The 25,045-nt window shown below is 39.6% G+C and overlaps 2 protein-coding genes across 16 annotated transcripts in view; one reads left to right on the top strand and one right to left on the bottom strand.

Annotated features, from left to right (window-relative positions):
• LOC111870407 (aspartate--tRNA ligase, cytoplasmic) overlaps positions 1 to 7,818 on the bottom strand; it is a 35,501-nt gene extending 27,683 nt beyond the window's left edge. The window contains exons 1-4 of one of the 3 annotated variants that reach the window (XM_023862678.2): positions 7,734 to 7,818; positions 6,649 to 6,717; positions 6,466 to 6,553; positions 5,207 to 5,390 (exon numbers count right to left, since the gene is read on the bottom strand). In XM_023862678.2, coding sequence (XP_023718446.1) covers positions 5,207 to 5,390; positions 6,466 to 6,553; positions 6,649 to 6,689 — 313 coding nt within the window. In that variant the 5' untranslated portion in view covers positions 6,690 to 6,717; positions 7,734 to 7,818. Of the gene's footprint in view, positions 1 to 5,206; positions 5,391 to 6,465; positions 6,554 to 6,648; positions 6,718 to 6,839; positions 6,941 to 7,010; positions 7,591 to 7,733 lie in introns of those variants that run through there. The other 2 variants (XM_023862677.2, XM_023862679.2) reach the window with 2 other exon arrangements.
• A 132-nt stretch (positions 7,819 to 7,950) lies between these two features.
• The window catches only part of LOC111870405 (inositol hexakisphosphate and diphosphoinositol-pentakisphosphate kinase), a 112,280-nt gene continuing 95,185 nt past the window's right edge, over positions 7,951 to 25,045 (top strand). For 9 of the 13 annotated variants that reach the window (XM_023862661.2, XM_023862672.2, XM_023862668.2 and 6 more), the window contains exons 1-2: positions 8,037 to 8,228; positions 10,654 to 10,857. In XM_023862661.2, coding sequence (XP_023718429.1) covers positions 10,744 to 10,857 — 114 coding nt within the window. In that variant the 5' untranslated portion in view covers positions 8,037 to 8,228; positions 10,654 to 10,743. The other 4 variants (XM_023862662.2, XM_023862663.2, XM_023862670.2 and 1 more) reach the window with 4 other exon arrangements.

The following is a 25,045-nucleotide window of genomic DNA, read 5'->3' on the forward strand; positions in this document are numbered from 1 at the left end:
GCATGTAAAACGGCACTCAACTGGGTTGCCAAAACCATCAGGCGAATGACCCGTAGAAAGGCACTAGAACGGTGGACAACAAAAATAGGGAACTGTGAGGTCACACCTCAAGCTCTGTGGCCTATTGCAAAATCACTTATGAAAAGGGATGGACCAAAGGCACCAACTGCTGTTCATGGACTTTTAGGAATAACATATCACCCTGACAAGAAAGCCAACGTGATAGTGGATTGTTTAGAAAACCAGTTCACATTTCATGACCTATGTGACGAAAGCCACGTGCAACAGGTAGACTACAGTCCAAGCTCTGCTTGCATCTGTAGAAGGCACTCCGTTGGGGAAAGTACAACCTTGTGACATACATAAATTAACAAATACATTAAAATTGTGAAAGGCTGGTGGACTTGATGGTATTCCAAATGAATGCCTTAGGCTTCTTCCAAGATCACTGGTACATCTAACACATTTAATTAATCACTGCCTTCAGCTGTCCTATTTTCCAAAGCCTTGGAAGGAAGCAAAGGTAAACCTGGTAAGGACCCAAAATTTCCTCAAGATCTATGCACGATTAGCCTCTTGTCTATAACAGGCAAGCTATTTGAAAAAGTTATTTTGAAAATAGTCCAAAGGCACATTGAAGAAAAAGGCCCTGATTAATGCAAGTCAGTTTGGTTTCCATGCCCATCATAGCATGACACTTCAATGTATGAGGCTTATGGACCATGTAACCTTAAATTTCAACGATAACATGTCTACAGCTGCTGTATTCTTGGATACTGAAAAAGCCTTTGATAAAACATGGCACACTGGCTTACTATATAAATTACTTACATTACAATTTTTGATAAGTTCAATCAAGCTTATTTGCTCTTTCCTTTCTCAGAGAAAACTCAGAGTTTCAGTCAAAGGTAAAATGTCTACACCAAGGGATATACAAGCAGGAGTGCCACAAGGTTCTGTTCTCTCCCCCCCAATGTACAGTCTATATATAAACGATACGCCCCAAACACCTGGTGTCTATCTAGGTCTCTTTGCTGACAACAGCTGTATATATGCGACAGACCGCTAAGAGGGTTATGTTCTCAGAAAGCTGCAGCGAGGTCTCAGTGTTATTGAGACGTGGTGTGATCGCTGGAACATAAAAATCAATGAAGATAAAACTCAGGCAATCTACTTCTCTCATACACTTAGGCCCCCTCAGACTCATCTTACACTGAATGGGCAGAATCTCCTTTTGTCAATCATGCAAAATACCTGGGCATAATCTTCGATAAGAGGATTATGTGGAGACTTCACATAGAAATGATTGAAGCAAAGGCCTTCAGAACAGTTATTAGAATCTACTCTCTATTCAAAAGTGAGAATTTAAACGCAAACATTAAACTATCCCTGTATAAGGCACTCTTCAGATCAGTAATGACTTACGTTTGTCCCGCCTGGGAATTAGCGGCAGACACCTACCTCCTAAAATTGCAGCGCATGCAAAACAAGGTTTTGTGCACCACTGGAAATTTTCCAAGGTGCACACCAGTCCGCAACTTGCACATGCCTTTCAACCTTCCGTATGTATATGATTATATAACAAAATTGTGCAGACAACAAGCAGAAGTCATACAAAATCATGATAATGAACATGTTCACAGTATAGGGCAAGGTGAAGCCAGACACAGAAAATATAAGAGGCTTAAACTTGGCGGTGGTCAAGCTTATGACCGTTCAAATGACTAAGTTTTCGTTGTACCATAAGATCTGTAAGTTAGGAATGATCTGCTCTGTAAAGCCTGTACTGACAGAGGACTTATGTGTAAAGCAAAAGGAAGAGTTTTCGATAACATATCATATGTGCGAAATATACACTTGACGAAAGGTCGAGTGTATTCATAAGAGACAGACCCATCTTCTGGTCAGAGAGGATGTTACATAAGGACTATTACTGCAAGAGTTCAGTTGGAAAAAAATCTCTGGTCATGGGCCTTAAGGGGCCTGACGCCAAGACGAACTGATTGGCGATAAACTGTCAGTCGTAAAGTAACTCTGACTCTGACTGAAGAAACAGGCACTGGCAAGGGCCAGCAGAATATACAAAAGACATTCCCGTCCTCTCATCAGAGAGGGCGCCCCACAAAAACAAGACCGTAAATGCCAAACAGTAGTAAATAGCTGGTCATGAGCCCCACATGGGGCTCGACACCAAGACTTACTGACTGACTGACCGACCGTCAGTTGCAAAGTGACTTAGACTTGGACGAAACATTCTACCACTGAACCACCAAAGAGATCCCACACGTGTGGAAGCAGGGTCGAATACCTCCACTGTGACCCTGTGAGTCGTAGAAGGCGACGAAAAAGGAAGTCTCAAATCTGAGACAGTAAAATATGGTTTCGAGTCTCAAGGGATTCAGACCTGAGAAAGACTACACTGGCAAGACCCAGTAGCATGTAAGAAAGACAGATCCGTCCTCTCATCAGAGAGCGCACCCCACAAAAAACAAAACCATAACGTTCAACAGTAATAAATATCTGATCATGAAAGACTTACTGACTGACTGACCGTCAGTCGCAATGTGACTTGGACTTGGAAGAAACATTGTGTGTGTTCTGACAGTTTGACAATTCAACATTCAACAGTTCTAGTGAGAGTATTTAACACAAAAGGACAGATTGTGTGATAATTACGTTGAATTGTATTTATGTGGAAGAGCAATAAGGTGACATGGCAAGAATACACATCTCTAGGTCTTGTTTCACGACACCGTGTATACATTTATTGCAGATTCTGCAGATTATGTAAATAAATGTATGAAAAAAAAAATTTAGTTTCAAAGAGGCTTCTCAGATTCAACAACCTCTTGTATCTGGGTTAATACAACTGTTAGGGAAATACACTTTGCATAAATAGCAAATTTCAGCATTGCCAATACAGGGAATAACAGAGTCTGCACCTCAGTATATCTCAAACTTTTGACAGCCAATGCTCTGCAAAATGACTACTGAAACGAAAGAAATTAACAGAATGTTAACTGCCCTCACTGAAGTCACTTCCTACAAGGGACCTTAAAATTCAATCAGCAAATAGAGAACTTCCCCCTAAAGGAAGTTAAAGGTTTATCATCATAACAGCAAAAGCCTGACAGTGAACCTTATACTAAACATGATATTCACACAGTATAATAAATTCATACACCATCTGCAATTATAAGAAAATAAGAATTAAAAACATTATTTTGTACATGGCAAAGAGTGCAGCTAGATATAGTTTCCAATGAGCAGAACATCTGTATGATACTGGTCATGTTCAAGTTATTAATTTAATGTTGTCACATGTACACCCGCTCAGTCGGTACAGTTCGCTTGCGGACTAAAACCAGGAAGTTTCTTTTTGTCATGCATGTTTGACTATAGACAGGGTTTGGACTGGTGATTGGATTTATTGAACACTTAACAGATTGCGACTAAAAGTAACTACAGTGCTATTGCTAATTCAAACACTCTTCAGTTCAGCAGTTCACTACAGCACATAATAAGTCTTCTCAGTCTGTTGTCTTTTCACCAGTCATTGCCTGGTGGCTGATCCCAACAATGTCCTCTGCTTCGGTGCTAATGTTCTTACCAACTGGCGACTGCCCCACAACTAACTCATTGCTCCAACTGTCCTGATTGATTGATTGATTTATTTATTTATTTAACATCCATAACTGTTACATTACGTACAATTGGACAAGTCAGTCTTATAAAAAAATATATGAGATATGTCCTGCTTATATCATTTCAGCATACACTGCACAGAAAACATTGTTCCTCTACTGCTGTTCAACTGTTGCTTAGCAGACCACATAGAAAACACCATTCCTTTGTTGTTTGTGGGCTGCTGCCTACCAATGGGCGCTGCACAGTCACCTATCCTGTGGTCGCTGCCTAGCAACAGGTCTACATGCCACAATATTATACGACAAATAATATATCTTCCACATACAAGCATACAAACGTTCCTATTTATAGTACTAAAACACCAGCAAAAATATGAAGCATTTCACTGTATTGTGGCAAATGGATTCATTGCTAGGCAATGATATCAAAAGAAGCAGCTACACAGCAGCTGTTATTGAGTAATGGCTTTTCAAACAAGCATGTGTGTGCAGCAACAATTGGAAACAACAATAAAGGAACAATGTGTTCTCTGCGGTCCATGGCAAAATGTTACGAGCAGGGCAGTTAATGAGAGTCAGTTAGTGGAGTGAGTAAGCTGACTGCTGCAGTTCAGCCACTGTGAGCTGTTGCCATTTAAAGCTTGTAGCTGAGGCCAGAGGCAGTTCGAGAACCCAGAGGAAGAGGAACACCTGCCATTGGAAGCCACTACCAAACAATGGCTAGGGAAGACTGAGAAGACTGTGTGTGCTGTGGCTACAGTGATCTTTGGAGAGTGTAACTCAGTGAGACTGTTTAGTTATTTATAGTTGCATTCTGTTAGTAGTAAATAAATCCGATTACCAACCCAAACCCCATCTATAGTCACTCATACACGTGACAGTATATACACTCACAAGTACCAAATTTCATGACATGGTAATTTTGTTCGGTATAATGTTCCTCTAAAGGCTTACTGTAACATATCACAACAACAATCAAGAACATTAGAACAAAAATTCATCTCTGTACCTTCTCAATGCAACATCAACATGAAAGTCGGCATAAAGTTCTATGCTTTGTGTGACCCAACCACAAACCAAATGCTTTAACTGTAAGAGGATAATCTTTATCCATCTGAAGGTTGGTTGATGCATGACATAACCTTTTATAAACTGTATGAGTTATTTTACTACAGAATCAGATGATATGGTAAATATTTGTGATGAAGTGAAAAAAGAAGAGCAAGGAAAAGTATATGACATACTGACATTTTCCTCAAAGTATTGAGGAAAACAATGAAAAAAAAACTGTAGGGACATCCTCTGACCACAAGTCTAATGTTTCATGGCTTCAGTTATCTGTCTGTTGCGTGGTGTGGATAAAAGGCCGTACTGACTTATAAGCCATCTTAATGTTAAAAAAAAAAGAAGAAGAAGAAGAAGAAGAAATTAACATAACTGCCAAGAATTCAATGACAGCAAACCAGTTCACAATCAGTGACTTTACAAAGTTATTAAGGCATAATTAACAATACAGAAATCAGGTAGAGCATGTTACCCAACCAAAAAGTGAAGCGCACCTTTAGCTCTACTGGTGTGAAGTCGACCACGCACCCATACTGTTGTGTTTGCAAAATCTGGTTCCAGCTGTTTAACATGAAAAAACTCTCGCCTGATGATTTCTGCACTCTGTATCATAGGAATTTGTCCATACTTCCCTACAGAGTAATCATCATCACTTCCAGTATCATGCTGCTGACTGGCCTGTGTGAACAGAAATTATGTTCCTGCTCCATTGTTATATTGGTTTCTGGTGCAACAACTTTATATTATAGTAATGAAGTACACACAAGCCCTCATATAAAATTACCCACTGGAAAAATTGTTGCACAATTCTTACTACACCCAACACAAATATTACATAACTTGAATTTAAAGAAGGCAACTGAAAATAACACAATCGAACCTAACCTGTCACTAAATATGGGTTAATTAGAAAAATAAAAATACAACTTCATTACACACATCAGTAAATATTATAATCCAGTCAACGATTATATTGCAATGATGGCTGAAAGCCAAACAGTGAAGTGAACTGGAGCAGTCATTGCTAGATAACATATACTGACATAACAATAGGGGATGCAGTGCTTTCTGTGTGGTCCATGCCAAGGTCAGAGTCAGCAGTTTGTAGTCGTGAGTTGAAAGTGGGCAGTAGTAATTCATGGCTGGCCATGACGAACCTCCTTTGTTAGCAGCCACTACCTAGCAATGACTAGTGATGGCAGAATAACAGCAGTTTGTAGTCGTGAGTTGAAAGTCGGCAGTAGTAATTCATGGTTGGCCATGATGAACCTCCATTGTTAGCAGCCACTACCTAGCAATGACTAGTGATGGCAAAATAACAAACAGAAGAGTTTGTGTGTGCTGTAGTTGTAACAATTTATAGCATGCATAATTAGTTGGATTGTTATAATCATTTGTAGCTACAAGTTCCATAAATCCAGTTATTAAGAATATCCTGTGTTTGGTCACTAACACGTGATAGTATTTCAAGCAATTCACTGACATGTTGTAAAGATACAACAAACAGAGAAAGTAAAGAAATACGACAATAAATAATAGAATCTGACAGCAGTGATTAAAAATCAATAAAAATTTATAACAAAAGAGGAAAGTAATCACTCACTTTATAGTTACATTACATTTGAGCACATTTCTTCCCATTACTTTGTTACATCAAATCTGCATCATGCTTAATTCTGGATTAAAGCTGTAATACAGAATTTATTTCTAAAATATATCACTATTAAAATTCAGAGTAAAATATAAAACATACATTCAGTGCCTTTCTTTCTTCCTTCCTGGCAGTTTTAGCAGCATCTTTTGCCTCTTTCTTTTGAGCTTTCTTAGATTTTGTGTGATCCCTGACACAGAACACAAAAATGTTTTATTTAGTTGACTGCAGGCTGAAATAATACATCAACACAAACACTAAACAGTTTCTACAACTAATACTCACTCTGCTGAAGCCAACCCATTTCCTTTACTACCAACCACCATAACTACAAGCAACCTAGTCCTGTTTTATCTGAAAGCAGAAAATCAAAATGCACAATATTTTACAGGAGTCTGATATATGGAACCGTGGCCATGAGTTACTCTTTGGCACAGGGCCAATCATCACCAATCAAATAAAATTCAACTATATACCTGAACTGTAGCTTTCTACAACAATGTCTGAGCTTGCTGTGGTTTATTTTATGTTACCAGTATGCAGACTATATACCACTGCATTAGTGGGGAAAAAGGGGTAGGGGGTATTTCTAATTTTAGTGAAGTTATTTGTCGCGTGACATACACCCAACACGTGACAATACGAACCTTCTTTTAATTAGCAGTACATACAGATGCAGGAACCAGCAAGAGATGATGCTGCTACTTTAACTGGAAAGGATTTAACAGTCGCCATGGCCAATTCATGTACTATCCCACAACTTGCCTGGTGGTACCACGGAAACCACGTAAATCTTAAGTGGGGACAGAGTCCTTGCCGACATTAGAACCAAGCACCTTCTGAATTCAAGTCTAGCCAATCGACTCGGTATATCTGAGTTGACACGAATAACTATGTATTCTCATATCATTCTCCTAGGCGCATGCGCGAAGTAACATTCTGTACAGTAACATTTTTCAAAAATTGGCTTGGATAACGTAACAATATGGCATGTGTAAGGAATTATATTTAGTTCCTGTGCCGACGTAATATAAATGTATGGTATCATATAAATGCACTCAACGTATTGTTATGTTGTCCCTAACTATTAATTTACAAATCCTGCTAGCGTCCATAATATAAATTGTAATTTATGATGGGCGGCACACTTCTTAAGTTGTTCACGGAATTATTCCAATATAAATGGTAAAGTAATAAAATGGTTAGAATGTCACGTGCACATCCACATGTGAATAACTACTGAAACCGACTGTAGCTATGTATTAAGTAATTTCCTCTACAGCCACGTAACTTACGCTCAACCATTCCTTGAAATTGCTTCATTGTACTAATATCGAGAGATATTCATTGATCTTAGACATACTACCTACCTCTGTAATATTCCGCTTGACTCCTTTTCACTTGCAGTCACACACAAAAACAAATAATTCGATAAATCAGCTTGTTAAAATAATCGAAGGATTTGCGTGTTTAAACAATAATCGAATGTATTTTCAGTGGGTACGAAACCCCTGCCGAACCCTGACACGGATCCTTTAACAAAATGTTAACCCTGCTTATCAGCTAATGATCGATTCCAGTCATTCCCAGACTTTAGTTCACGCTGCTGAGTAGAGATGGATGTTCTGCATGTTTCCCAGCATCGAGCGGATCGAGTGTAATGAGGTAATGAGTGGCATTGTGGTTACTGCGCACCGATGTAGTTGTTGTAGTATAAGATTGTTCGGTTTGTTAGGGAAACGTAAAATGTCGGCGCCCGATGAGGATGTATTTTATTGTTATGAATAATCTATTATTACCATATTCGAATTCTTCACTTAAAAGTATATAAGTTTCAGACATCAGGAGGAAAGCTGAGATTATTCGTACGTGGTAACGCTTTGTTGCATTGTGTAGATTTATAGACGTTTAATATTTTTCATGAGTCTCCGTTCATGCGATTCTGTTAGAGCGTGTTAAGTATCAATTCGTGGATTTACGTATGGAAAAAAAGCGAATGAGTTTTGTTTCATTCTGTGAAATTTATTTATTTTGGTTATTATGTGTTTTAGGGCATTTTTTATCCCCCCTTATTTTGAGTCATGCTTTATATGTTGTTGATGAGCTGATGTTATTAAAAATGAAGACAGATTCATTTGCAAATTTCATTCTGTCATATATATTATGGAACATGAATTATTTGTATATTCTTCTACAGTGTGCTCAACTTTGCACTTCCTGTGCAAACCACTGAGTAGCTCTGCAGGAAGTGTTGGAAGTTCTTCCCATTGAATTTGACTGGAAATATGGAATACTATCATAATTGATAACCTGCTGCTGAAATAATTACAGATAAACCCTACCCAGATTGTAACATGTTGGAAATGCTCATTTATATTCCCCATACCACCAGTTAATCTGATTTCTTTAAAGTGACCACTCCATATTTTATTTTTCTCTACCCTGACTGACAGTGAAATTTATGCTAGGCATGATCATTCTGCTAAGAACAACAGAATACTTCCTTCATCTGTTGTAATATGGATAAATTTTAATTGTAATATTTTGGGCTGTGGGTTTGTTGATTATGCTGGCAGTCTGAATATCCCTGGGCCAACTGGACAGGAAGAGCATTCAACATTTCACCTACTGCACAATTTTTGTAAACTCAAAAATGATCACATCATATGTAGAGAGTGAACTAAGTGTGTAGAATTTATATGAATAATAATTACTTTGAATTTTAAGTATTTCTAAACATGCTGTACGATTGGCAAGGAACTATTGGCAGTATAATTTGTATATGTGATATGATTGTGTAATTGTATTTGAAAAGCATATTTCTGTTGTGTTATATTAGAGTTGGTAAAGATACTTTTTTTTTTAATTCGCTTAATGGGGGGTGTAGTCAGGTCCACTCTGATTGGCCTATTGTACCTGCCCTGGGTGATTATGATGATGGAGAATTTGCTGGAATGAAGATTGGCAAGGGAAACCAAAGTACTCGAAGAAAACCTACTCCAGCCCCACTTTGTCCACCACAAATCCCACTTGACCAGACCCGGGTTTGAACCCAGGCCGCCGTGGTGGGAAGCCAGCGACTAAGTGGTTGAGCTGTGGTGCGGCCTTAGTAAAGATAACATAATACATAAAGGTTAAGGCACATTTTGAACTGTTATGCCATCCTGAATAGTTGGTAGAAAGCACAGGAAACTGGGGAAGAACTTTAAAATGCAGTGCTATGTGAATGTCTTTAGTACTGAGGAGTTCTACCTTCTGAGACATAAGACCATGTAATTCATTGAAATTCAACTGAAAATTTGAAGGAAAATGTTGCCTTCATCTTCAGGGTCAGAAAACAAGCCAAGCAAGAAACTCGTGTCAAGCAGATATGCTTGCTACCTGCTTACTTGTTGCATACCTGTTTCATGCTGATTTCTTGCTTGGCTTATTCTTCAACTCTGAAGATGGAGGTGTCATGTTCCTCCAAAATGTTGGTTGGCTTTCAGCAGAGAACACCACGTCCTATCACAGAAGTTAAGACTTCATAACTACTGCTGCTATCCTACTCGTACATCTTTAGTACTGTCCAGGTTTCTAGACCTGGCAGTTATCAGCAGAATTAAAGGTGGATATAGTTGAGTCCTGTAAATGAGATAGCAGGGCCTTAGTGCTCCATTCTCTCTCCATTCCTCCCACAGTACACTGCAAATGTTGCCCTACTTGTATTTCACCTTGCTTGAACAGCCTCTGTGGTCTAGTGGTCAGAGGTCCGGGTTTGATTCCTGGTGCTACCAGATTTTTTTTCTGAGAAGTAGTGGGTGTGGAACAGGGTCCACTCAGCCTCATGCTTATAATTGAGGAGCTGTTTGAAGGAAACAGCGTCTCCAGTCTAGAAAACCAAAATTAATGGCTGTGGGGATTCATTGTGCTGACCATGCAACACCCTCTATCTGCAAAAGTTGGCACTAACTTCAACAAGCGGTGGTTGCTCAGCAGTAGTTCGCTTGCCGACTAAAATCACGGAGTTTGAGTTTGAACCCCCATGAACTCGGATATCAAGCCTGTGTGTACTCATGAGATTTTATTGCCAGATATGTTGCAGAATGTATTTGATTTCAGTTTATGAATCCCATGATAAATATAATGCAAAGCAAATTAAATTAAATTAAATTTGACTAGGCTAACATGCTGAGAGACTTGGATTTTTTTTTTGGAAACAGAGTTCAGTTACAAAAAGGAAATTTATGTTGTAAATGTATTACCAGAGTTAAATAGAATGACATGGGAGGATCTTACTGTGATTTTCAGGATTTCTTTATAGCTTTGTGTGTGAGAGGACAGTGAGGTGGCTGTGATGTTGGTGCTTGGTACATCATTCTGTGTTCCTGCATTGTTGCCATGTCCTATACTGAATTGGAGCATGGCTACCAGGGCCTCCGCAGAGCACGTCCTGCCTTCTATATTGGTGTTGATGGCAATGGTTGCCCAGCTGTGAGGGCAGCCAAGAACAGAGTGAGTAAATTCATATGCAGACTGTAACTTTCTCTAATTATCCCTAGTTATGCATGTGGAACTTATTTTAGTTAAGGTGTCGTGCCAGAGTTAAAAATAGTTCAGGAAGGAAGATCTGTAGTGTATGCTGTTACAAGTTCATGAGTTTCTGTTAGCCATGGTTGGAAACTGGTTGGGCCTGTTGCTTGGTATATCTGAACCTTTTATTTGCTTATTTTTTTCTAGGGTGTCCAGAAAGTATGCACATTGGAAGTATATTTATGAGGAATGTTTTAGAGTTCTCTATTTTTTATGAACTTCAGATGTGAATAGAATTGGATGTTACCAAATACGGGAGTATAGTGTATTTCTGTTGAATAAAATATATTGCCTGCAGAAAGAAAGTGGTCCAGTCACAGCCAAACTTTGAGATTTGTTCCCTGATATCTATCTTGAGTGTTTGATGAGTCAGAGCTTCACTGGAGGGGTGTCCAAATCCAAACAGGACAAAGAAACATCTCCAGTAGAAGGGAGCAATTGATGCAACTGTCACTGCCAAAATATAGTTTAAATTAGCATATCTGTTCATAAAATTTGGGGCATGCAGTAGCGTAGTTGGTTGAGGTACTATGCTACAATCTGGAAGGTCATGGAATCGAATCCCAATGAGGTCATTGAATTTTTCAGTTGACCTAATCCTTCCACCCACACTATGGCCCTGCGGTCGACTCATCCTCTGACAGAAATGAGTACCAGGAATCTGTGTGGGAGTAAAGGGCAGCTGGAGCATAAGGCTGACTACCTCACCTCCATCTGTGAGACTATTCTCTAGAAAATGTGGAAGCTTCAACCTCACACCCCTATGGGCCTTCATGGCCTGTTACAGGGACAGCTTTACCTTTTTATCTTCTTTTACCAGATAAAATTGCCATAGTAAATAAGAAGTTTTATTATTCCAGTGCAATCATTTTGAGGTTTAGCTCAGCCAGTATAGTGACGGGCTGGATGGTGTTGGAATCAGGGTTCAATTCCCAGCTGGAGCAGGAGATCTTTTTCTTCTCCACAGCATGAATACTGGCTCTGGGGTCCACCCAGCCTCCTGTATAATGAGTACCTGGGGCTTTATCCCTAGAGTAAAGGAGCTGAGGGATGAACCTGATCACTCACCTCCATCTATTGCCAAGGTTAATGCTAGGAACTGCACCTCAGTGTCCTCATATGTCTTCATAGTGTGGTGCTTAGTTAAACACAGGGACAGCTTTACTTTGCAGTCTTATAGGGGGAACATGACTACAGTGCATCCCCACATGAGAAAACAGAAATTGAAGATCTGACTTTGGATGATGCTTTTCAAAGTGGGAGACCATTAGACAACTTGGACACACCATCTTTTGATATTATAACGTAGACATTAACATGTATGGTTGCATTTATTGAAGTTGTTACTTTTCAACTGGATACCTGGAGTTCACTCCCTAGCAGTGGTAGAGGCTTTTCTCTTTGTGATCACATTCAGACCAGCTCGGGGTTTTACTAAGCCTTGTGTTCAGTGCATTTGGGATGTCTTTGTTACCTGAAACTTAAACAGCCAGAGTGTGAAGCTGACCACTCATGTCTGTGTAATGCTGAGATTTAAAATGTGGGTACATAAGCACAGGGAGAATTGAGTTTACTTTACTATGCCAGGGGCAATCTTGAGATAGATCAGATTTGCTTAATTTTTAATAGGAAAAAAGATTTTAAATTGTTAGGATGAAGTGGAGCTTTTGTTGAAATAAACTTTTTAAATTCTCTCCACACAAACTCCTTGTAATTTGCACAGACAAGAAATTCATAGCAAGTCAGAAGTTGCTATTTAAAGCTTTGTAGCTGTGAAACTTGTTACTAGAACCATAATCTGGATTTGAGGAACATTTTAAACCAACCTCTGTTGTTTAGAATTTTGGTCTTAAAATTGTTTTTGTAACTTTATTATTGTCAGAGGTATCAGTAACTCAAAGTAGTATGTTCGGAACCCCCAAGTGACATGTATACATACAATGCACTGGCTTTCATCCATCCAGACTAAAACATGTTATTCCTGTGCTCATAGTAAATTTCCTGATTTGTGTGTGTCAGTATTATACTGTATAGTTCTTATAATGGTGTAGTCCTGGACAGTTGCCTTTAGAGCTGAAGAAATTTGAGTGTATCATTAATGAACCCTCAAACAAAAGCATTTATTTTTTCGCGTATGGTATATGGAAAAAATTGCATTGTCTGGACACCCAGAGCAATCTTTACTGTCTTCACCATAATTCCTTAATTTTAGTAGATTTGGAAAGAAGATGTTTCTTTATATTGTTTGTAGATACCTTGTGGCAGTACATTCCAGGACATTTCATTGCAGTATGGAACTGCGTGCCTTTATGTACCTCCATTCTTTGGCCATACATAATTTAAATTGCAGAAATTAAAGCTGTCAGCAAGTTGAGTCAGAAGCAGTAGTGGAAGTTCTTAATTTAATCGCACAAAATATATTCATATGATTTTGATGTGGAAGTTTGTATTAATTGAACTGTTTATACAGTTATCTTTGGGACATAAACATCGCTGAGGAGCAGTGCAATGGAACTTAATTCATTGACCCCCCCCTCCCCCAGGTCTGTGTGGTGTAATAGTAATACTCTTAAGACTGTAGACAGGATATATGTCTGTTTCTAATTTTCACCACACTGCTGACTTAGGTTCTTCAAATAACTGGATAACTTCCATGTTGCAGGTTGATATTTCTGATAATGGAGAAGTACAAAAAAACATGATGTGTTCTCCACTGGCATGACCTACGAAATTAAAAAAAATCGCATTGTTATTCAGACCCTATTAATGTGGTGCTGTCACTCGACATTCCNTGTTTGCTGATAATACCACACTTGGCTTCAACCTCAAGACCAAAACATACCATGCAGTGGTAGGTGTGCAAATTTTGACTAGTTTTCCAGTATTCGTACTGGCACAACATGCATGATCATGGTGCCACCATACACTTCAGTTTCCTTGTGAATTACAAAAGTTGTAAACATTGTAGTCTAAAGTGGGGTAGGGTATTAGTTTTAATACTAGAATAATTTGAAAAAGTAAAATTATTTGGCCTTACAGTATTCTGAAGATATTGTAACGTTAAATAAACCAATTAACAATCCGAACTGCATCTTCAGTAGCCAAACACGTTACAATATGATATTAATGCTCTTCCATACTGCTCTGAACAAATACAGGCTAAAAAATTCAAATGAAAGACTATATCAGAACATTTTCCATCATGATGGAGCTGAACCCTTCTTGAAAAGCCACCAGTTTCTCAGCCACTCAAGAATTTCCCAACATTTTATGGAACCCGAAGGTTTATTACCCTGTTCACAAGAGCCCGCCACTGGTCCCTGTCCAGTCCATACCACCCTATCCTATTGCTTGAGATCCATTTTAATATTATCCACTTTCATCAAAGTCTTCCTAGTGGTCTCTTTCCTTCTGGCCTTCCCACCAAAATCCTTTTATTTATTATTTTCCCCCATGCATGCTACATGCCCTGCCTGTATGTATACTGAATTTGTTTTTCTTCCTCAATACTGAAGTATGCATCTCAGGTGATAGTACAACGCTGTTATCTTTTTATCTGAACTGTGAGATGTCCTGGAAGTTCCACCATGTTCTTTATTTAGTTTGTGTTTCTTTCTGCTAGTAGTTATAGCTCTTCTGCTGGCACAATGGCTGAGTTCCCTTGGCACCAAGTACCGGACGTTTACATTGTTGATGTGGACAACACTGCTGAACCGTATTGGCAAATGATGGTACTAGCAACTTAGCTTTAGTTGTGTGGTGTTCATAGAGCATGTGTATCCCATAATGGCATGATTAGTTCCAGCTTTGTTTTGGAAGAAGTTGTAGACTGAAGACTAGAGGACACAACAACAGAGATGGCCTGTTTTAAGTGCATATTGCATCTGACATATTTTAAGGATTCAGTGTCATATATTTCTTCACTGCTTTCTACTGAGTCAAAACCTTGAAACAAACCATGTCATTTTCTTATCCAGTCATCCTCCAGGTTACATCCTAATCCTCACATCTGCCTTCATAAGCCTTAGAACAAAATTGTGAGATGGCCCTAGAAGAAATCTGGAAATTACAACGTAAAGGAATTGCATGCAGTGTGATATTGGTGCAAAGCTTTTTATGTATGTCATTTGTAAAAACTGTACATTGAGGTTATGTGGTAAAATATTTTCATTTAATGTCAGTACTGAATAAACGTTTCATACTTTCTGTCATTGTTTGCATGAAGTTGCACTTTCAAGTGTGAGAGTGCGTCATCACTGGATGCTGCTGATATCAGTATTATGACTGTGAACCATAGCTAACCTCCCTTTTTGTCATAATGGTACTGGAACGAGGAGAAGTGTTACTTCAATGTAGACCTCAGTAATATAATAATAATAATAATAGTATAGTTACACTCACCTCATTAATGTAAAAATTGATATTTTCACTTAGGCAACAAGTACAATAAGCTTCTTCTTTAAAAGCATGTTTGGGTGACATAAGACGACGTGTAGAAATACAAGATTACAAATGGCTCTCTGAAGTAACTGTGGAACTGTTTGCTTCTGTAAATCCAGTGCTTAGGAAACTGAGTGTGTGAATGTAAAACTTCATGCAGTCACATCTCTAAAATTAGGAGGAGGCATCTGATCAGCGTAATACACTGATTGTCATTACTTCTGAGGAAATTGATTCCCACCTTCCTGTAAACTGGGACTCCACAGCAATTTTAGATGTGGCGAAGGGGAAATTGTGAACCTTGGAGAGTTCTCTCGTCTGGGATATAACACCATGTACTCTGTTGAGAGTCAGCCATTGTTTTGGAGGAACGTGTTGCCTCCAGTTTCAGGGTCAAAGACTAAACCAAGCAAGAAACCAGTGTTAAACAGGTAGCAGCTCTCTGCTTGCTACCAGTTTCACGCTGTTTTTTTTTTTCTTGCTTTAAAGGTGTATTTGTACACACGATTGTTTAATATTTGATGTGTTCTGTTTTTAGCTGTCTTTATTTTCATAAGAAAATAAGTATTTGTATCCCCACCATAAACTTTTGATCTAGTTGACATTTTTTATGTTGGTATGAATGTTATGCCCTTAGAGGTCATTTGAATTTTATACTTGTTACTGCCCTATAATCAGTAATAACAATATGCTACGTGGGTAGGCTGAAAAGTAATGCACACATGCTTGTAGAGTGCGAACAAAAACAAATAGCAAGATCGGGCAAAAAGTACATTAAAGTACAATTCTTAAGTTTCAAAAGCATATATTTATTTTTCAACATAGTCACTGTTAAGGCTAACACATTTCTCCCAACGTGTAACAAGTTTTTTCATTCCGTCACTGAAAAATTCTTCCGACTTTTCTCGAATCCAGGACTTGACAGCTGCCTTCACCTCATCATCTGAGGTGTAATGATTACCCTTGAGGTCTCTCTTGAGTAGAGGAAAAAATAAAAATCGCAAGGCGCAAGATCGGGGGAATAAGGAGGGTGTTGAATCGGTTCAAACTTCAGGTTTCGCAGAGCCTCTTAAGTTGCGCTCGAGGTGTGTGGACGAGCATTGTCATGTTGCAAGATTATTGGCGCCAGGCTACCTCTAACACGACAAACTCGATGCCGGAGGTGTTTTAGAGTCTGTATGTACTGAGAAGAATTTACCGTTGCCCCTCGTTCCAGAAAATCAGTCACATAAACTCGGTGAGCATCCCAAAACACAGTCAAAAGAAGTTTTTTGGCGGATGGTTGTGTTTTGAACTTTTCACCTGAGGAGAAGACGGATGTCGATATTCAGCGCTCTGTCTTTTCTCTTCCGGATCGTAAAGATGGACCCATGACTCGTCCCCCATCACAGTATTCAAAAGAAAGTCGTCTCCTTCGTCACGGTAGCGCTGCAAAAGTTGCTCGCAGCATTCCAATCAACGCTGTTTGTTCTCGTCTGTGAGACAGCGTGGTACCCATCATGCACAGATTTTATGGTATCCCAATTGTTCAGTAATGAAGCCAACACGTTCCTTGGATATTCCAATATGGTTTGCGATACGCTTTTGAGTGATTCGCTGGTCATTTTTAATCAAATCGTCGAAGAGTTTGCAATGATTATCGTCTGTGGCAGTGATCGGACGTCCGCTGTGTGTTTCATCAACAATTATGGCTTTTCAGGCTCGCAACCACGAAATTTTATTACCCATCAGTTTACAGTAGACCTATCAACAGCATTGTCACCATAAACAGCCTTTAAACGACGATGAATCTCAGTAGGAGTCACTTTTTCAGCAGTTAAAAATTCGATAACAGCACGCTGTTTAACTCGCGTTGACATAGCACAAGAACACGTCTCCATACTTCCGCTTCTCAAAATACACTGGATGAACGCAACGACCTCAAACCTGGGCATGCATATTGAGGGGGAATGTTACTTCCACATGCCACCTTGCATGCTTCTGAAGGTCATTTTGTTCGTGCTGTACAAGCATGTGTGCATTACTTTTCAGCCTACCTGCATAGATGCATGAAATTGTGAGTTAGAAGAGAGACTGTTGCTGTCTGGGGTGTGCCTTTATGCTCTCTTGGTCCAGCTTAGAAGAGAGACTGTTGCTCTCTGGGGTGTGCCTTTATACTCACTTGGTCCAGCCATGTTCTGATATGTTTTCTCCTTTTGGCTTTTGTTCCACTGCCATTTTTTGTAATCTCATCTTCTTTTCCTGTCAAACGAACGTTTACTTGTTTCAAAATCGGGTAGTAATTTATCAGTTTTCATTCGTTTCTCTCTTTGTATCCTCTTAGCCTGTCTCTTGTTGATCCAATTATAATTCATAATAATTTTATTTTATTTATGGTATTATTGTATGGCCATCAACACAACAAGCTCCAAATAAATAAACAACAGGATTCATACAATAAAGATTAATTTTATTTGACTAGATTCTACTTATTTTCTTTCTTATATGTCTGAAATAATTACTATTCAGTATTTATGATCATAATGATGGTGATCTTACTTTAGAAATGAACTGTCTGTTTCTGTGGTTTATGAAGGTTAAGTACCAACTTTAATGTCTTGGTAATGGCCCATGAGTAAGTTTCTTTGGTTGATACCATTTCTGATTTGTGATGGCTTCACTGACAGTATGAATGAAGGGGAAATAGAACAAATCCAGTTTGAAAAGAGACTCATTTGATGGAGTTTTACCTGACCCCCCCCCCTCATTTTTGTAACTCCTGTTTAACAGTATTTAATGATATATAGTATATTGTATAACTTTGCTAGGTGGTCTGTGTTCCTGGTTCATTTTGGTGGTAGTGGTTGTGGCGGGGGGACGTTAGGGAGAAAAAGGAGGGCCAAGAGTCTGTTTCGGTGTCATGTGATATTACAGTGTTTTTACCCAAATTTTTCTGGCTGGCTTGGCTCTTTGTTGTGAATGGGCAGTAGCAGTAGGTACTTTTCTGAATCTAAAATCCCATGCACATAAGTTTCCAGAATAATTCATTCATACATAACTCCAAGTGTAGAGTTCTTTTTAAGAAGGTGATAATCTCTTAGGTATTTAAGAAATTAATTCACACCGTGTTACATGTGTATATATAAATGTTAAATGAACATCCTTTATCCAGGCTTAAATATAATCTGGAATCATGTACCATTCATTTAGTAGGCATGTCAAATTCCTACGCACTCACTTGTCACTTCAACATAATGAAATAAATGAGGTGATATCTCCCCTCAAGTTAACACACATGACAGGTGTACCTATAATTAGAGCAATTAAAAGGTCTGTGTGAGTGCTAAATGTTTAGGCACTGCTGTTGGTTGGGTACAGACATCTCTACTGCATTGCAGCATGTTAACAGTGCCATACCCCAGGCTGAGTATGACTGTATGCCAGTCCAGTTAATTTCAGTATTATGACAGAACAGAATGCTGGACTCTGACCAAAGATAATGCTGTTGTATTTTCACATACGTAGTATGTTCAAAAAGTATCGAACCTTTGGTCGGCAGAAGTGCATTTATTGATTTGGAGGTACAAAACCCTAATCCCCTTCAACGTAGTCTCCTTGGTAATGCACACACTTCTCCCAGCGCTTCCGCCATTGTTGGAAACACTTCTGGAATGCATCTTTTGGAATGGTGATCAGCCGGGCCATCGCATTCTGCATGATGTCTTCTCTTGACTCAAATCGGGTTCCTTTCAGCGGAATTTTCAGCTTGGGAAATAGCCAAAAGTCACACGGAGCCATGTCGGGGGAGTAGGGAGCCTGACAAACCACAGGGATGTTTTGTTTGGCGACGAAAGTCTGGATCAGATGCGCAGTTTCGGTACGAATTCCGCGGACACTCCTCATGCCCAAATCCTCGGTCAAAATTGAATGTACCGGTACAATGCTTACCCCTATCTCGTTCGCAAGTTCTCGGACAATGGTCCTCCATTACCAAAGTCCGCACTTGTTCAATGACATTCTCATTTTGGCTTGTTGAGGGTCTGCCTGAACGCGGTTCACTGTCCACTGATGTGCAGCCATCTTTGAAACGGTTGTACCACTCCTTCATCCGTGAGTTGCTCATGGCATCGTCCCCGAAAGCCTGTTGAATCTTGCGAATAGTTTCCAGTTGGGTATCGCCAAGCTTTTGGCAAAATTTGATGCAATATCACTGCTCATGTTGTTCCGTCATTTTACACCTTACTGGAATCCGACGAGCGCTCACTACATGTCCTCACTCATAGGCCGACTGCCAGCGACTGACGCTTTCTGCAGGCAGAAAAAAATTCACGACTGCGCATGAATATCCCCTCCACATCTCCACCGAAGGGAGCCTCCTGCGGTTCATTGGTTTACGCGGGAAAAAAGAAGGCTCAATACTTTTTGATCACACCACGTACATGTTGGATTTTGCATTGGTGACAGATATTTATGTTGTATGTATATGTCCATAATATGTTAACAAGAGAGCAGATTAACAATATTTACACCTGATTTATATTATGGAGGTACCTGATTTGAGTAAGTCTGGAATTATTGGCCCTACTGGAGTTTTGACACAGTTGTTACAAAATAAGCTCAATATATACACCATTTATGCTGATGCAAACATCCAAAAAAATTGCCAGCTCAAGATAATGACATGAATTGTTTGTGGTGTTATCTCACTTTGGAGATGTTTTTGTTAATAGTTCTCGGCTTATGGGACATCAGTATTATCTTCGTAAGATTTGAGGTCTGCATGGCAGTGGTTATGTAGAATACATTCTTTTAGGACGTGATGCCATGTAACTTTTGTGTGAACCAACGTTTCGGAGGAACATATCACCTCCATCTTCAGGGTAGAGAAATCCATGAGCAGGTGGCTGCAGTCTGAACCACCAGTCTAAAACACCCAGCTATATAAGAACGAGCCTGCCTCCTAAGAAAGTAGATTCTTCTGGCCGGTCAAAGATAGCCCGGGACTAAGGTCGCTGGGTGTATACAGAATCCCCTGTGAGTGCAACAAGGTCTACATTGGCAGAAAGGCCATTCCATGGACATCAGGCTGAAGGAGCATCAGTGGCACATCCATCTTGAACATCCAGACAAGTCAGCCGTGTCCGCACACAACGTCGACCTGAAACACTGCATTCAGTTTCACAGTACTTCCATCCTCGCTACTAAGACCCAATAGATGGGTCGCATCATTAGGGAGGCCATTGAGCTTGAGCTCCATCCCAACAATATTAACAGAGAAGTGGGTCTTTGTCTGAACAAGTCATGAAAGCCTCTCGTCTGCTCCCTAAAGGAACCTCTGGAACATGACACCAGATCTACAAAGCTACGCAGGTCAGTGCATCCTCGGCAGCTTAGCCCCAAGGCTAATCTGGTTCGGGCTTGCTACCTGCTGGTACATCTCCACAGACCCTTCTCCTCTCCTCTCTATTCATTTCCCTGAGGCCCACTCTCCTTCACTTCCTGTTCTTTTATAGTTGGATGTTTTTGACTGGTGGTTCAGTCTGCAGCCACCTGCACGTGCTGGTTTCTTGCTTGCGGATTTTTTTACCCTGAAGATGGAGGCGATATGTTCCTCCGTAACGTTGGTTCACACAAGATCTACACAGTTCCACATCCCAGAAGACGGTATTCTTCAGTATTAGCTTGTGTCATGATATATAGCATATGCAGTTGAAACATCAATAAATAACCGAAATACTTCAGCAGTCAGTAAAAATAGTAAGTAGTTCTACAAGTCAGGTCAAGCATGGTACTCCTGCAACTAGGAACAGTCATTAGGGAGAAGTATTTGAAATCAATATCTTGGAGAAGTACCAAGAGGTGCATCAGTGATGTGATAATACTGCAGAAAGCAAGCCACTTGGAACACCAAGGCAGAGATAATATGACAAAATTAAAAGAGATCCGAAGCGACAAGATTATACTGATGTGAACTGGATCTAACTTGGTTTAGAACAGTGTCAAGTAGAGGGGATTTTATAAGGTCTGAAGGAAAGAGGTTTTGTTTGTGTGAACTTGATTGAAAGACTCAGCATGGAGGGATTTTGTACTGACCTTTGTACGATGGGGTACCCAAAAGAAACCGAACTAATTTTTATGTGGGCAGAGCTTTTGTAGTACCGCGTTTTGCTGCTATGAGCGCATAGAGCTAACATTCCTGAGTCGATAAGCCGACTACCATTGCTTCAGAAGGTAAGGACTAGTTTCGGCAGAGTTTACAGTGACAACTGTTTTGTGTGATCGTCGTTTTTGCAATGGCTGATTTTCGTGAACAGCGTGCGGCAGTGAAATGTCTTCTTTTTGCCTGGGAAAAGTGGAACAGAAACTCTTGAAATGTTAAAAACGGCGTACAAGGACGATGCTATGGGGAAAACTCAAGTGTTTGAGTGGTTTTCCCTTTTCAAAAATGGTGAAATGTCAATTGATGACAAACCTCGTTCTGGTCGTCCTTCCACGGCCCGAACACATGAAAATGTTGAAAAAATTCGTGAAATCATCAAGGAAGATCGACGACGGACCATTGAAGAAATTGTGGAGCTGTCGAGAGTGACTTGGAGCTCAGCGGCCAGATTTGTGGCAGTCGGGTGACTGGTTTTTCCATCATGACAATGCCCCTGCCCACACAGCCCTGTTTGTACGATAATTCTTGACCAAAAGTGGTATGACCCCTGTTCCTGACCCTCCATACTCACCCGACCTTGCCCCATGCGACTTTTTTTTCTTTCGTCGAATGAAAAGAGACATGAAAGGAAAAAATGACTGAGGTGCTGTCAAGCATCTCAAAAGATGAATTTAGACAATGTTTTGAAAAATGGAATAAAAGACTAGACAAGTATATTAGTGTAAGTGGAGAGTACTTTGAAGGGGATTGAAGGTTTGTGCTTAAAATTTGAATAAATAAGTTTAAAAAAAATAAGTTTGGTTTCTTTTGGGTACCCCCTCGTATTCTAGAAGCCATTAACGACCATATAAATATTGACTGTCATAAAGGATTTTGTAATATGGAATCAAAAACTATTATGATCCTAAGAGTAGAAAATACATTTTCAGCACATCTCTGTGTATGTATCATAACAAAAATTACTTTAGGAATGTAATTGTACTTTCTGTGATTGGTGGAACCAAGCAGCAGTAACCACTTTCTCTCTACTCTACCTGATTCGTGTTCACCCACTAAGCAGAGGTGATAAAATCTTGGTGCAGACTGTATCAGTTGTCATCTGGTAACCTTTGGAGTCTATGATATATTGAAAGAGGTGCTTCATTGATAAGCTTAATTGACAGTGTGAGAGGGGAAAGCCAGATCAGAACATCAGTCTACACAGCTGAGAGTGAAGGTCTACTGACAGCATCTTTCTGGATTAACAAAAACAGTTTAACTAGCAGTAAAGTATTAACTTGTTTCTTCAGCTTTTGAAGGCTACTATTACAGAAAACTCTTGATCATCCATGTTCAATGTCAGTTTTTTATTTTTTTTAAAAAAGCTCACACAGTTCAGTTACAGTGTTCTGTAATTATAAAAGGTGATATTTAATTGTTGGCTTCCTATAAGCTTCCTTGTGTATATGTTTGTTGAGGTCAAAGAAAGTTTTCCTTCACCTCTGTATTGATGTATCCCTGTTGTATAATAATAAAAAAATTACCTTCAAACACAACACTATTATTTTTAACAAGTCACTGTTTTAGCTGCAAGTTTCAATGTGACTTACCAGCATTGCTGTGCTGTCATTTGTTAATAAAAATTATCAGATTAATGTCCAAATGTACATACCATATTCTAAGTGTTATATCTTTCCTTAACTATATGTTATGTAGCCAAACTTGGTGCATAATTTACAAATTTTATTCTAAAACGTTCATGTTTCTTGCAGCTTATCCACAGTCAAGATGGTCAGAAGGGGTGTAAAAATTTAAGTATGTATCTTTAAAGAATTTGAAAAAACACATTTGTTTCTGTAGTCATGTTTTGGGTCATAATTATCATCAGTATTTGCCCTCATTTGAAAACTGGAAATATCTAAGAATCTGTAGGAACCTGTCACATGTCATTGTTTTGTGATAAAAAGGAGTAATGAGCTATTCACATATTGACCAGTAGTCTTTCAGACCATTACATATGTCTTGTTCTGTTTGAATAAATGTTGCCAAAAATAAACATTTCAGGTTCAGTGGTATTGGGTACCAGAGAACATCATCCCCAAGAAAGCCCAAGGGTTGATGTTAGTTTCAGTTTGTCTCCTCAAACAGATTAAGCAGCAAACAGGGTGATTCACGAATTTTTACCCCGGCTTATGGTACATATTCCTGGGGTTATTTCCTGCAAAATTTCCTTATAAACTTGTGGTCGATTTTCAATAGTTACAGAGTAAAAATAGATTTTCGAAATGCATCATTGTGAATGCAGCGCTATGCTTCCCACCTGGGCGACCATGTGTTCCTGTCAGCTGTGTCAGCAGATAAGGCAGAGCAATCCAGTAGTAAACAGGACATTGTGTTGGTGACTTTGTGAAGTAAAGATGCCGTACACATTTTCCACTGAGGAATATGCCGATATGGTGTTTGTTTTGGGTGTATGTGATGGAAATTTGAGAGCCACTGCTGCCGAATATCATCAGCATTATCCTAATCGCAGGATTCCGAATCCTAAATCCATTAGCAGTACATTCAACACATTAAGATCAACTGGTTCTCTCCCCAGCATCGGTATACAATACGAACGAAATCCTCAACGTGTATTGTGCGAAGAAGAAAACATTCTCAATGCTGTAGACCGCAGTCCACGTGCCAGTACAAGACATCTAGCTTGACGGTTCATTGTTTCTCAGTCCATGGTGTGGAGGACTCTTCATGAGAACGGGCTGCATCCTTATCATTTACAGCAAGTACAACACCTACACCCAGGAGACTGTGCTCTTCGTCGGCAGTTGTACCACTTGATAATGTTCTGTAATGAGGCACAATTTACACATGACGGGGTCAACAACAGTCACAACTTACATGTTTGGGCAGACAATAATCCCCGTGCCACGATAGAATTGAATTTTCAACACCGATTCAGTGTCAATGTCTGGTGTGGTGTTCTGTATGATCAGCTAATCGGGCCATTCATTTTATTGCATTTGGGGCTGGATGAAGGACATTGTGTACCAGGTAAAGGTACAAACACGTGAAGCGTTGCTTGAACGTATTCTGGACGCAGCAGTGACAGCAATCTGTATGATCAGCTAATCGGGCCATTCATTTTCCTGGCCACTTAACTGACAAGATTTACCTTCACTTCTTAGAAGAAGGATTACCACAGTTACTTGAAGATGTTCCTCTGGCAACAAGACACCGGATGTACTTTCAGCATGATGGGGCGCCTCCTCTCTTCTCCCACGCAGTAGCAGCTCACTTGGATCGGCATTTCCCACAGCGGTGGATTGGTCACGGAGGCCATAACACCTGGCCTCCCAGGTCCCCAGATCTAACGCCATTAGATTATTGCATTTGGGGCTGGATGAAGGACAATGTGTACCAGGTAAAGGTACAAACACGTGAAATGTTGATTGAACGTATTCTGGATGCGGCGATGACAATAAGGAACAAATGTGTGGAACTACGAAATGCTACAAGCGCGGCTCATACACATGCGATGCATTGTGTTGACGT

The sequence above is a fragment of the Cryptotermes secundus genome, unplaced genomic scaffold (assembly GCF_002891405.2).
Source record: "Cryptotermes secundus unplaced genomic scaffold, Csec_1.0 scaffold1114, whole genome shotgun sequence".
Lineage (NCBI taxonomy): Eukaryota > Metazoa > Arthropoda > Insecta > Blattodea > Kalotermitidae > Cryptotermes > Cryptotermes secundus.